At 45.8% G+C, this 13932-nt stretch overlaps 1 protein-coding gene across 1 annotated transcript in view; it reads left to right on the forward strand.

The window, feature by feature from the left end:
* Positions 1–451: 451 nt before the first annotated feature.
* The window catches only part of LOC126187972 (uncharacterized), a 32414-nt gene continuing 18933 nt past the window's right edge, over positions 452–13932 (forward strand). The window contains exons 1-2 of the mRNA XM_049929357.1: positions 452–694; positions 9960–10045. Of these exons, the coding sequence (XP_049785314.1) occupies positions 467–694; positions 9960–10045 (314 nt within the window). The 5' untranslated portion in view covers positions 452–466. The remainder of the gene's footprint in view (positions 695–9959; positions 10046–13932) is intronic.

Consider the following 13932-nt stretch of genomic DNA (forward strand, 5'->3'; position numbering starts at 1 on the left):
CGCGACTGGAACAGGAAAGGGAGGTAGTGACAGTGGCAAGTAAAGTGCACTCCACCACACACCGTTGGGTGGCTTGCGGAGTATAAATGTAGATGTAGATGTAGGTCATCTTCGTGGTGTACCAATTTTAATGTCCAGTAGTGTAAATCTGGAGTGAAATGGAAACCTGTAAAAGGGTGTACTATTTTTTTTTCCGGCTGTCTATTTTAATAAGTGATTTCAGCAGGAGTTCCACGGCTAGAAAAACTCCGACACGTGGAGCTCAGCGGTTCGATGCTGTATAACGTAAACAATGCCAGGTATAGTGGTTCCCCATCCTTCCATAACGCCTGCGCCTGTCCTCCGCCAGCAGACGCGACGTAATTCCGGCTGACGTAAGGCGGTGGAAGCTCTCACGGCGCAGTGGCGCAACCGCGGTGACCGCTGCCGCCTGAACCCGAGGCATGCAGGTCGCCTGGCTGGGGCTATGCACGGCGGGGCGCTGAGCTACTGGAAGTCCTTGGGCGGGCGGGGAACCCAGCCCAGGGCGGTCGACCGCTCCGCGCCGCGCCGGCTACAAACATCCCACGACGGCCGCCCCGCTGGAGCAGTCAGACACCGACAGCCGCCGCGAGGACAGCCGCAGGACGCACCGGCACTTCCAGCGACGTCTCTCGCCATGGACGCGACTTCTCCGCTCAGAACGCTGACCCTTGTAAGTAGTGCTCCCGTCTACATCTACACGTCGACACAGTACACTCTGTGCTAGGAGATTCTTCTGGCACTGCTATCAGTCCCCCTTTTCCGTGTTCCATTCGCGAATGGAATCTTGGAGGAATGTCGGTAGATAAACTCCCTTACGAGCTACAGCTTCTCTGAGTTTCATATATATTACTTCTACATCTACACTACATTTATACTCCGCAAGCCACCCAACGGTGCCTGGCGGAGGGCACTTAACGTGCCACTGTCATTACCTCCCTTTCGTGTTCCGGTCGCGTATGGTTCGCGGGAAGAACGACTGCCGGAAAGCCTCCGTGCGCGCTCGAATCTCTCTAATTTTACATTCGTGATCTCCTCGGGAGGTATAAGTAGGGGGAAGCAATATATTCGATACCTCAGCCAGAAACGCACCCTCTCGAAACCTGGACAGCAAGCTACACCGCGATGCAGAGCTCCTTTCTTGTAGAGTCTGCCACTTGAGTTTGCTAAACATCTCCGTAACGCTATCACGCTCACCAAATAACCCTGTGACGAAACGCGCCGCTCTTCTTTGGATCTTCTCTATTTCTTCAGTCAACCCGACCTGGTACGGATCCCAAACTGATGATCAATACTCAAGTATAGGTCGAACGAGTGTTTTGTAAGTCACCTCCTTTGTTGATGGAGGAAGTAATACGTTGCTGACTCATTTAGGAACGCACGCTCTCGGAAATGCAACACTAACTCTCTCTGTGATACGCAACACCTCTCTTGTAGCGTCTGCCACTGGACTTCTTTGAGCTTCTTCGTAACTTTGCCGCGCAAAGTAAACGATTCCACGATGAAAAAGCTTCGCCTTTCGACGGGTCTTCACTATATTTTCTACCAATCCAAAGTGCTCAGGTATCCAGACCATTGAGCAATACTCAAGAACCGCTCTTAAAAATCTCTTGTAAACCCCTTTTTTCATGGATGAATTAAATTTCCTTAAGGGGGTAGGACGTCAAACGGGCCGACTTGGAGCAGGAGAGGCACCACAGGACATTTCAATTTCCACTGTCTATACTTTCACAAATAAATTCATATAACTTTGTCAGCATGACCAGGAAGAATTCCGAATTCACACTCATAGCAGTCAAAGTTCGAAAACATAACGAAGTAATTTTTTTTACATGTGAAATTTCATCATTTTCTTTTCACTTACTAATGGCAGCATTTGTTGCTATAGGTACACTTTTCTTCATAAGTAAGAGAGATGGTTCGATGAATTTTGCACAGCATACAAACCATACTTACAGGTGTATTAAATTCTAGAATTTTCCAAATCTGTTAAAAACTGTGGTAAAAATTGAGGTAATTAACTTAAAAATTGTGTTTTTTTTCTAAAGATGAAGTTTAAAATACAACAGATCATTTGTTTTTTCATAAATTAAATAAATTCTAGAGTTTCATACACTTGTAAGCATGATATGTGTGCTGTGCAAAATTCATCGAAGAATCTCTCTAACTTATGAAGAAAAGTGTACCTATAGCAACATATGTAGCCATTAGTAAGTGAAAAAAATGATGAAATTCCACACGTAAAAAAATTATTTTGTTATGTTTTCGAACTTCCACTGCAATGAGTGTGAATCCTGAATTCTTCCTGGTGATGCTGACAAAATTTTATGAATTTATTTGTAAAAGTATAGACAGTGGAAATTAAAATGTCCTGTGGTGCCTCTCCTGCTCCAAGTCGGCCCGTTTGACGTCCTACCCGCCTTAACGATAAAAAAAAAGGTTCAAATGGCTCTGAGCACTATGGGACTTAACATCTGTGGTCATCAGTCCCCTAGAACTCAGCACTACTTAAACCTATCTAACCTAAGGTCATCACACACATCCACGCCCCAGGCAGGATCCGAACCTGCGACCGTAGCAGTCGCACGGTTCCGGATTGAGCGCCTAGCACCGCTAGACCACCGCGGCCGGCCCTTAACGATCCTCCAGTGAATTCTTGCCTTGCATATGGATTTCCGACAGTAAGCTTAAACCGGTCATCCCACTTCAGATCGTTCTGGAGGGGTACCCGAAGTTTCTTACGAGTGTCGCTGTTTCCAATTATTCATCGCCACCAGTGAAATCGAACAGTATGGGGTCTCCTCGCTCATTTATGCACAATATATTTCATACCGCAATTTCAAAAAAGGACCTGGTCTGGAGTGCCGCAAGACTGTTGAAAGAACGTATCATCTCAACCCTTGCGTGCTACAAGCGCACTTTAAGAAGGTAAAGTGTGATTACGCTTCAAGATCCTGTCACCGACCTGATCACGAACTGGGACTGCGAAAGGGCGGAGAAAGAAATCATTCGTGTCCTTCGCAACGGAATTTTCTCGCCCTTAGGCGATTTAGGTAAACCACTGGAAGCCCAAGTTTCGGTAACAGGACGGGGATTTGAACCTCTGCCCTCCCAGAAGCGGGTCCTATGCCGTATTACAGCGTCCCTTCGCTCCTTATGGCTGCAGGAAACCTAATGACATTGGCCTGTACTGACTGCTTTCCGGTCGCCAACAATTTCAGTTAGCAAAACAAGTGTTTAACGCATATAGTGTACATCGATCAACTGTACTCTGCTAGCTGCTGTACTGTGCTTTCGAAAATCATGGAACAAACTGCTCGGCAGAGTCCGAAAGTGTCAGATTACATACACCATTTTACGGCAATCTTTTGGAGACCGCCATATCGTTTAAATTCGTTCGGCTAGCACTACGAAGCAATACGAAATGGAACGAACAACTGGAATCGGTAGTAGGAATTTCTATTTTTTAGAATTAGTGGTAAATGCTGTGTGTGTGTGTGTGTGTGTGTGTGGGTGGGTGGGTGTGTGGGTGAGTGCGTTGAAGAAACCGCATACAGAACTATAGCGTGACTAATATTTCCTATGTGGCAGTCACTTTAGACGCATTTTATACTGACGGAAGAAAATCGCAACATGCTCGTCCCCGGTAGCTGACTGGTCAGCGCGACAGAATCTCAATCCTAAGGACCTAGGTTCGATTCCCGGCTGAGTCAGAGATTTTCTCCGCTCAGGGACTGGGTGTTGTGATGTCGTAAAAATCATCATTTAATCCCCATCGACGCGCAAGTAGCCGAAGTGACGTCAAATCGAAAGACTTGCACCCGGCGAACAGTCTACCCGACGGGAGGCCCTAGTCACACGACATTTATTTATTTGTCGCAACATCAATAAATAATTAATGTAGAGTAAATAAATTTCAAGAATATATTTGTCTAGGTAACATATTTCAGTGATTAACTTTGCAAGATCACAGATTAATGCAAGCGGAAGAAAAGCCATTGCAAATGTGAGGTAGTGGTATAGGGAAAACCGGTCTAACCGTGAATATGTCGAATGCAAGCGTGAAAACATATATGCACTGTGTAGTACAGGTGCCAGATGTCAGTCTGTGGGATGCAGTTCAATGCCAGTTCTACTTGGTCGGTCAATACAAGGACGATTAATGCACTCTGGGGATGACGCACAAATTAGCATCCGACGTAGTTCCGTATTTGCTCGATTGGAGACAGATCTGGTTATCTAGCAGGCCAAGGCAACATGTCGACACTTTACAGCGCATGCTGAGCTACAACAGCGGCATGTGGACGAGGGTTAGCCTGTTGGGAAACATCTCCTCCAATGCAGTTAATGAATGACAGCAAAACAAGTCGAACCACCAGAATGACGTTACAAATTTGCAGCAAGTGTACGTGGGGTAGCCACGAGTATTCCTACTGCCGTACGAAGTCGAACCCCAGACGATACCTCCAGGTGTAGGTCCAGTATATCTGGCACTCAGACAGGTTGGTTCCAGGCGCTCAAGTAGCCTCCTTCTAACCAACACACGGCCATCAGTGGCAGAATCAGCTTTCATCAGAAAACACAACAGACCTGCAACCTCTCCTCCAATAAGTTCTCGTTTGAGACCTGTGAAGTCACAAATGGCCGCGGGTTAGGGTCAATGGAACGCACGCTACAGGGCATCTGGCTCGGTGCTGTTCTTGACCGATCTGTAACGGTTCCTGGTGTCGCTGTGTTACCAACTGCTACTCAGGTCATTGCTGTAGCTGCAGTTGCACCAAAGAAGCACGCCGAACACGATGGTCTTCCCCCTCGGTTGTACCCCGAGGCCGCCTAGAGGCTGCTCTTCTTGGAAGCGTGTCATCATTGCCAGCCTGTAAAGTGGCTACTTTCCTGCAAAGTCTTTCTGCAGTATCGGAGTAGTAAGTAACATCCTATCACACGACCTCGTTCAAACTCAATGAGATTTAGATAATGGCGTTTTTGACGCCTTGAAGACATTCATGACCACGTCAAGTGCCAGAGATAACTAACGCTCATGGCTGTCACGTCGTGTATTTAAAGTAAACCTGATTTGCATTCTCATAGTGACGCTAGTGGCGCTGTTGTTATGCGAATGGCCCAAAACTTGAACAGACATCTTTCAGATGCAGAAACACGATTACCAATTTTCTTTTGTGTCGAACACCCCCTTCTTGGTGTTGCATTTTTTCTCCAGCAGTGCATTTATGACAAGATACATCCTTTTCGACAGATTGCTGAAAGCAATAAGACATCCATTTTATTCCACCCACGATTAGGCTACTCATGCAATTACGAGGCGATTTTCAAACTTCTTATCAGATGTCGTAGTCTAAAATCGAACCACAGTGTGCCAAAGTATTGGACGCCGTTAAAGGTTATGGCAGAACACAAATTCGTCACAAGAGGCTTCCATTTATCGATCCTGTGTACAGCCACGAAATTTGGCGCTGTCGGATAGTTTGGCTATTGCTTTGGATGTCAGATCATGAGATGTGCTAAGACGGTTCTGATTCCCCTCAGGATGGTACACAGGCCGAAATGGAATGAAGTGGACATGGGTTACATTCATGAGAATATTAATAGCTCAACCACGCTTTTAGTATGTCTACATAGAAACATGCGTTTCGGTAGAGCATAGTCGCACTATCAGACACAAACCATCACAAGAATTAAAATTTTGCATCGAACGAAATCTGCAGATCGATTCATAAACATCAAAAATTCGGAACACGGTTGTCTGCGTTTACTTTTGGCACTTGTCTTGTCGGCCACTGCCTTCGCCGAACAATACAGTATGTTGAACTGTGCAGCGTCGTTCGTCAAGGCTATCACAAGCTTGTCATCCTACACGATCAAAAACCATATACGACTTGTACAGGCTGGTTATAATTAAACTTCCGCTACTTGAGCCAGAATAGTTTTCTGCCCAGAAAACTATTTACCACATGAAAACCCAATTTTATAGGATGTTCAGACTGAACGCAGTAGGATTTGCGTTGTTGGTAGTGTTAGTCTCATTACTCGCCGTTGGGCACCAGTACTGGTGCGACGGTGCAGGGCTGAAACAAAAGCATTGGTGTGCATTACAGCTGCAGACAGTCAACATGGGTCTGGACAGGGCGAAAATGGCTTTACTCGTAAATCAATTTTATCAAAACAACAACAAAAGTGTTTGCTCTCCCTGAGTATCGACACATTAACTCGATACGGAGACGTCCTCTTTCCGCAATGCGGTACAGTACCTGATTCGGAAGTTCTAATTAACTGGCTATTTGGAAATTGCTCCTGCGCCAAAAGTTGTTGAAGTTACTGTAGCCATGGCTAAGCATGCTGCACGCAATGTGTGATCTTCAAGCAGTGCACGGCCTGTGTCACAACAGCTGAACATTCCATGGTCCACCGTTCGAAAAGTAATGCGATCAGCTGTGAAATGATATCCGTACAAATGGGATCCGTACAAATTTCTAGGCTCTCGTCGATGCAGATGGCCATCACATTGAGAACGTTCGTAACATGGGACGTAACCATGGTGCGCCATTAACAAATGTTACCTTGTCATGTCGAAAGTAAAATATATTTCATTCAATGGGTGACTCGTTATCTTTTTCCTTATGTCTTTAAAAACATTCCCACAAAGTTTCGTTGTTCTACGATCACCAGTATTTCATGAGCGCTCTCTCAAATAGCGAAAGTTTAATTACGAGTATAACGCACATATGCAGTTCTTCAAATCTTCTGAGCAAATTTGTTGTTGTCGTGGTCTTCATTCCGAAAACTGGTGTGAAGTAACTCTCCATGAATTGCTATCCTGTGCGGGCTTCTTTATCTGCGAACTACTGCAAATTACAGCCTTCTGAATGTGCTTACTGTATTCATCTCTTGGTCTCCCTCTGCAATTTTTATTCCCCACATATCCCTCCAGTATTGGTAATCCCTTGATGTCTGAGAATATGTTCCATCAACCGATCCCTTATTTTAATGAGTTGTGAAGCAAATTTGTCTCCCCAATTCTATTCAGTACATCCTCATTTATTAAGTGGTTTAACCATATAATCTTCCACATTCTCCTGTTGCTCTACCTTTCGTAAACTTCTGTTCTGTTCTTGTCTAAACTGTTACGGTCCATGTTTCACTTCCTTACCTGGCTACACTTCATGCAAATACTTTCAGAGAAGACTTCCTAAAACTTAGATCTGTATTCCATGTTAACAAATTTCTGTTCTTCAGAAGTGATTTACTTGCCATTGCCGGCCTACGTTTTATACTCTCTCTACGTCGGCCATTATCAGTTATTTTGCTGCCCAAATAACAAAACTCGCTTACTGTCTCGTTTCCTGATCTAATTACCTCAGCATCACCTGATTTAATTCGACTACATGTTGACGTTGATTTTATATTCTCCTCTTAAGGCACTCTCCTATCCTTTAGATGCTCTTCCTAGTTCTTTCGCTGTCTCTGACAGGATTTCAGTGTCATCGGCAAACTACGAAGATTTTGCTTCATCTCACTGCACATCAACTGCGAATCTAGACGTTTCTGGCATGTGTCTTACCTGCCATTTGCTTTATGTGGTCGTTTGACTTTAAATCGCTCCGTACGCGTGCACGTAGACATTTTATGGGTGCGACTGCTTCCAATGATTGTTCTGCATTCGTGTAATCATATAATAATGAGTCTTTCTGCCCAATACGTTACATTTATGTTGAGGACTAACTGCCAATCGCTGCACCAAGCATCGATCTCTTGCAGGTTTTCTTGCATTTCGCTACAATTTTCTAGCGTTGCGACTTCTATGTATACAACAGCACCATCCGCGAAGAACCTTTTGGAACTTTCAACCTTATTCACTAGGTCGTTTATATACGTTGTAAAAGTATTGGTTCTCTAACACTTCCAAGGTGTACTCCCGAAGTTACTTTTACGTCTAGAGATTTCTCTCTGTTGATATTGATATCCAGTGTTCATTCTGCTACAAACTCTTCAGTCCGATCACACAGGTGGTCTGATATTTCATTCGCCTGTATTTTGTTCATTATACGGGAGTGCGGATAGAAGACTGAAGAGATACGGAAGATCCAACGAAGAGCGGCGCATTTCGTCACGGAATCGTTTAGTCGACGTGAGAGCATTACAGAGATGCTAAACGAACTCCCAACACCAGACTGTTTCACTTAATACTCTCAAATGCTACACAGGCAACGACAGTACTACTGCCAGCCAAAGATCACATTGCTTGTACTCAGAACCATAGTGGTGTAACATATCGACTATTAAAAACTTCCGTCTGAAAAATATCCAGTATACATGAGGGAAGTATGACTCATCGAATAAAACTAGAAATCACATCACTCTTATCGAATACAAAGTATAATCTAGAGATCTTACAATTAAACAGCACTAAAGTGACAATATTACCTCTTACATGTTGTACTGCGATAACCTGGACCATACTACACTCCTGGAAATGGAAAAAAGAACACATTCACACCGGTGTGTCAGACCCACCATACTTGCTCCGGACACTGTGAGAGGGCTGTACAAGCAATGATCACACGCACGGCACAGCGGACACACCAGGAACCGCGGTGTTGGCCGTCGAATGGCGCTAGCTGCGCAGCATTTGTGTACCACCGCCGTCAGTGTCAGCCAGTTTGCCGTGGCATACAGAGCTCCATCGCAGTCTTTAACACTGGTAGCATGCCGCGACAGCGTGGACGTGAACCGTATGTGCAGTTGACGGACTTTGAGCGAGGGCGTATAGTGGGCATGCGGGAGGCCGGGTGGGCGTACCGCCGAATTGCTCAACACGTGGGGCGTGAGGTCTCCACAGTACATTGATGTTGTCGCCAGTGGTCGGCGGAAGGTGCACGTGCCCGTCGACCTGGGACCGGACCGCAGCGACGCACGGATGCACGCCAAGACCGTAGGATCCTACGCAGTGCCGTAGGGGACCGCACCGCCACTTCCCAGCAAATTAGGGACACTGTTACTCCTGGGATATCGGCGAGGACCATTCGCAACCGTCTCCATGAAGCTGGGCTACGGTCCCGCACACCGTTAGGCCGTCTTCCGCTCGCGCCCCAACATCGTGCAGCCCGCCTCCAGTGGTGTCGCGACAGGCGTGAATGGAGGGACGAATGGAGACGCGTCGTCTTCAGCGGTGAGAGTCGCTTCTGCCTTGGTGCCAATGATGGTCGTATGCGTGTTTGGCGCCGTGCAGGTGAGCGCCACAATCAGGACTGCATACGACCGAGGCACACAGGGCCAACACCCGGCATCATCATGTGGGGAGCGATCTCCTACACTGGCCGTACACCACTGGTGATCGTCGAGGGGACACTGAATAGTGCACGGTACATCCAAACCGTCATCGAACCCATCGTTCTACCATTCCTAGACCGGCAAGGGAACTTGCTGTTCCAGCAGGACAATGCACGTCCGCATGTATCCCGTGCCACCCAACGTGCTCTAGAAGGTGTAAGTCAACTACCCTGGCCAGCAAGATCTCCGGATCTGTCCCCCATTGAGCATGTTTGGGACTGGATGAAGCGTCGTCTCACGCGGTCTGCACGTCCAGCACGAACGCTGGTCCAACTGAGGCGCCAGGTGGAAATGGCATGGCAAGCCGTTCCACAGGACTACATCCAGCATCTCTACGATCGTCTCCATGGGAGAATAGCAGCCTGCATTGCTGCGAAAGGTGGATATACACTGTACTAGTGCCGACATTGTGCATGCTCTGTTGCCTGTGTCTATGTGCCTGTGGTTCTGTCAGTGTGATCATGTGATGTATCTGACCCCAGGAATGTGTCAATAAAGTTTCCCCTTCCTGGGACAATGAATTCACGGTGTTCTTATTTCAATTTCCAGGAGTGTATATTTGACTAATTGCTGGTTCTTCCCGGTGTCCACAGATGTTGGCGATCTTGCTGCTTGTCGTGTTCCTGTCGTTTGCATCCGATGCTGAAGCGTACACGGAAGTGGCAGCTACTAGAATTAGGTAAGTAAATCATTCAATAGCTATATCTGTCTCAAAAATCTACAGTACCGTTCAATATTACAATTATGCCTGTTTCAGAAAACCCAGTATATAAATCACCTTCAAGGTCTACAAACTGAAACTAAAGATTACCTGTGCTGTGATTTAAGATAATAATAGATACCAGACACTTTGCATCTAATCGTGCAATTACACCATAATCAGTAACATGCATACTTCGGATACTGAGCGTCAGATAGTGACATTAGGGCTGAAGTATGAGTCACAACGCAAAGCACACATAGACAGAGCTGAAAAATATAGTTTCTCTTATTTTGTTTCCGCTCTGAAAACGACTGTTTCTCTGGGTGACCCCCTCGCCCACACCAAAAAAGTGACCTCTCTTATCATAACACAGACGTTTGGAAGTACCTCGAGCTCTGTCCTCTCACCAGTTAAGTAGCATGTGATGGCAATGATGTACGTATTGCACCAACTCTTAAATAAAGTACGCTACTTTAACGTTACTACGCGGACAGACTCATCCACTGTATACACCTTTTATTTCGTGAAAGTGAGTCATTCCTTGCGTCCCTGTATCGGAGCTCCCATGGCGTTGTAGCCGCGGCCAAAACCTTCACGTACTATTGAAGATGTGCGGCTCTCGTGACATTACGCGACGCAGTGCTCCGCAGATTTAACTGAACGTGTGGGTGGATACTTGTCTTGCTCTGAAAAAGCCAGTTTCTTTGTGTGGTGTGCGTACTGTAAGGCCTTCGGTACACACACCATCAGATTATTTGACTTGTCGCTCTAACGAAGTAGGCGAGTGTCAGCAATATGTCTCGTGGTCTTATCGTGGCGTGTTTATCTTCTGCCGTTAGGTCTGACGATAGAAATGTCACTTGCACACTTAGAGTAGCAGATTGACAGTGACAACTTTAAACAGAACTTGATTGATTTTCACACACATTTATTAAAATAATAAGCACAAAAATAACTTAACTTGGTTCTGGATGCTATTTACAATTGACAATCTTAAGTTCCATTGGTATTGGTACGTTAATCTTATTCTCACATATCTCTGATACTTGAGAAAGTGTCTATTCATTTATTTTCATGGCTATGTATAGGAATATGGTAATCTTATTAGGCGCAGACTGAAACTTGAGTACAGACCAATGCAAACTGACTAATCGGAGGTCTGTACACTCGTTATAGTACCTCACGCATTCAGGTATCACGAGTGTGATCCGTGAGGAGAAAAGGTTCTACGTTAGCAGCGATCTCATTGGCTGCGTTACATATACACCCGGATCGGCGGAAGCAGAATTTGGTCTGTCTCTAAGACAGCACCATCTCGTAGTGCGGAGACGAACGAGCGCTGCGCCTGCGCTGTTGTGCTTAGCGGGGCGCGCTCTATTGGGAAAGTTGTGTACGCGCTGACTACGCGGGACTATGTACACAACACTTTGACCCAAGATATCTGACACGGCTGTTCCACCTTGCAGGGATGACCAAACAACGTCAGTCCTATAGGGCGTTAATCAGGTAGGGCCTTTGAGAACCCGGATGGCGTTGTCCATGCCCCCCCACGAACCCACTGATTCCATATTCACATTAAAGTCGTGAGACCTGGAACAACGCGAGCACCAGGACCGCGGATAATAAACAGAAGTCAGTATAAATTTTGTACTGAACAACAAATTATCTCGCTCATTTGTGTATACCTGATTATAGATCGTTGATTGATACACGTTGCATGTTCAGGCTTTCCTTGAGCGTCTAGTCTTCTTCCTTTCACATCCGTGGTTGCATTCGTTACACACCTGACTTGAGCCAACGGCGAGAAGAAATTCGTCTGTCGACATACTGTATAAGATTTTCCTGAAAGATTCCCAAACTCTTTGTCTCTGTCATTAGCCACGGACGTAATAGACGTACTGCGACTTAGTTCAATCACAGTGTCGTTTCTGCAGAACTGGGACACGGAGGCAGCAAATTACTTTCTCCTTCTAACCTTATCTGAGTAACAAAATCACACACACACACACACACACACACACACACACACACACTATACACATGCGCACGCACACAGCCATATGAGAATGCCTGTGATCAAGGTTAATGGGAGCCATGACGTAATTTTGTTTTTACAAATCCTACTAACAGGAAGGAAAGTCGCTTTTTCATTAGATCCCACTGCCAATTTCCGTCTTACCGCTACACGAAAACACGGTTTCTATGCAATGGAAAAGGCTTCGGGCTTACTTTCTATGGAATCGTGTATACAGCGAGATATTCGTTATGACGATGTAAAAGCGGTGGGAAATTCGTCCTTTGTTCTCTTCCAGACATAACAACGCTATCGCGTCATTAGCTCCAGGAAGCACTCTGCCCTTTTTTATTACGCCTTCCATTAAGGCCAGGCCAGGCGTTAAGGTCAGCCACAGGTGTGGCCAGGTGCCGGGCGCACTGCAGCACACAGCTTGAACGACGACGGAATGCGAAGTAAATTATGAATCAAATTAATTCTCATTTGTGAAGAACAGCATAGTTCATAAAGTGGGAGATAATGACCTTATAATGAGATCCAGGATGAACCTTTCACATTACAGTTGAGTGTATGCTGTTTTGAAACTGTCCAGTAGTAGAACATTGAATGTCTGACTGGAACTGAAGCCGAGAGACTTACCTCTTCTAGGCAATACTCTTACCAGATGAGCTATCCTGGCACTCCTCACAGACCAGGTGTAAAATTCGTCGTGCCTTTTCCTCACACGATATCCGTCAAACATGAATGAAGCGCAACAGGTAGATTCCGTCTTCCTAGATTTCAGGAAAACATTTCACACAGTGCCACACTACAAATCGTCAACCATGGTTCGAGTATATGGAACAGATTCTCATATGTGTGAGTCGCATGAAGACTTTGTAAGTAATAAAGCCCGGTACGTTACTCTGGATGGAGAGTGTGCATCAAAGACAAAGGTATCAGCAGGAGCGCCCGAGGGGGAAAAAGGGACCATTCTTGTTCTTGACACAGAATAATTTTGCTAAATGGGGAAAAAACTGCAGGAAACTATACCTGAGAGGATAAGGAACGACAAAGGTCATATGGACATATGGTCAGAGATGTGTTACAATGGTATCACCCATTTTAAGATGGAGGTAAGATATCTTTGACAGTGATCCAGTTATCAGCACCAGGCAGGCGGTTAGCCAGCATCAGGTAAGCCAGACGACAGTATGGGACATTCTCTAAGACGAGAGCCACTATTTGTATCACATAAAGAAATGTATATATTTGAGTGGTGTATGTTCTATCATACATGTCCGTCAGTCTACCTTTGGCACTGAAGTAGCGCAGACGTCTTGTTTATGTCCTCACTGCAGTAGGTTGGAAATTTGAGTCGGTCAGGAACCGTGTCAGGATGGCCGAAGTGGTAAACGCAACTGCTCATGAGAAGTGGCAAATCGGGATTCGAGTCCTAGTCCAGCACAAACGTTTAATTCTCGGCATTGCATTACCACAGTGCTCGATGTGGCTGGTAGTACCTGTGTTTCTCTTATTACATATAACTGTTTTGTTGCTGGTTCATTGCACAGGCCACCATGCTGCCACGATTGCTGTTACACAACCTATCCGCAGACGAGGCTACCTTTATATGGGATGCATCATAACCTTCACAACAATCACATGTGAGCTACAGAGAATTCCGTGAAGTGCTAGGAGTGGACCATCAGCCTTGGAGCAGTCTCAATGTGTGGCAGGAGATTATTGGCGACTGCCTTTTGGGGACACTCATGCTACCATAATGCCTCATAGGTGAGGCATGTCTACAGTTTCTGTGGCTGAACGTGCCTCTCCTGCTGGAAGACATGTACTTGGTGGTAAGGTAGCT

This window comes from Schistocerca cancellata, chromosome 5 (genome assembly GCF_023864275.1).
Source record: "Schistocerca cancellata isolate TAMUIC-IGC-003103 chromosome 5, iqSchCanc2.1, whole genome shotgun sequence".
NCBI lineage: Eukaryota > Metazoa > Arthropoda > Insecta > Orthoptera > Acrididae > Schistocerca > Schistocerca cancellata.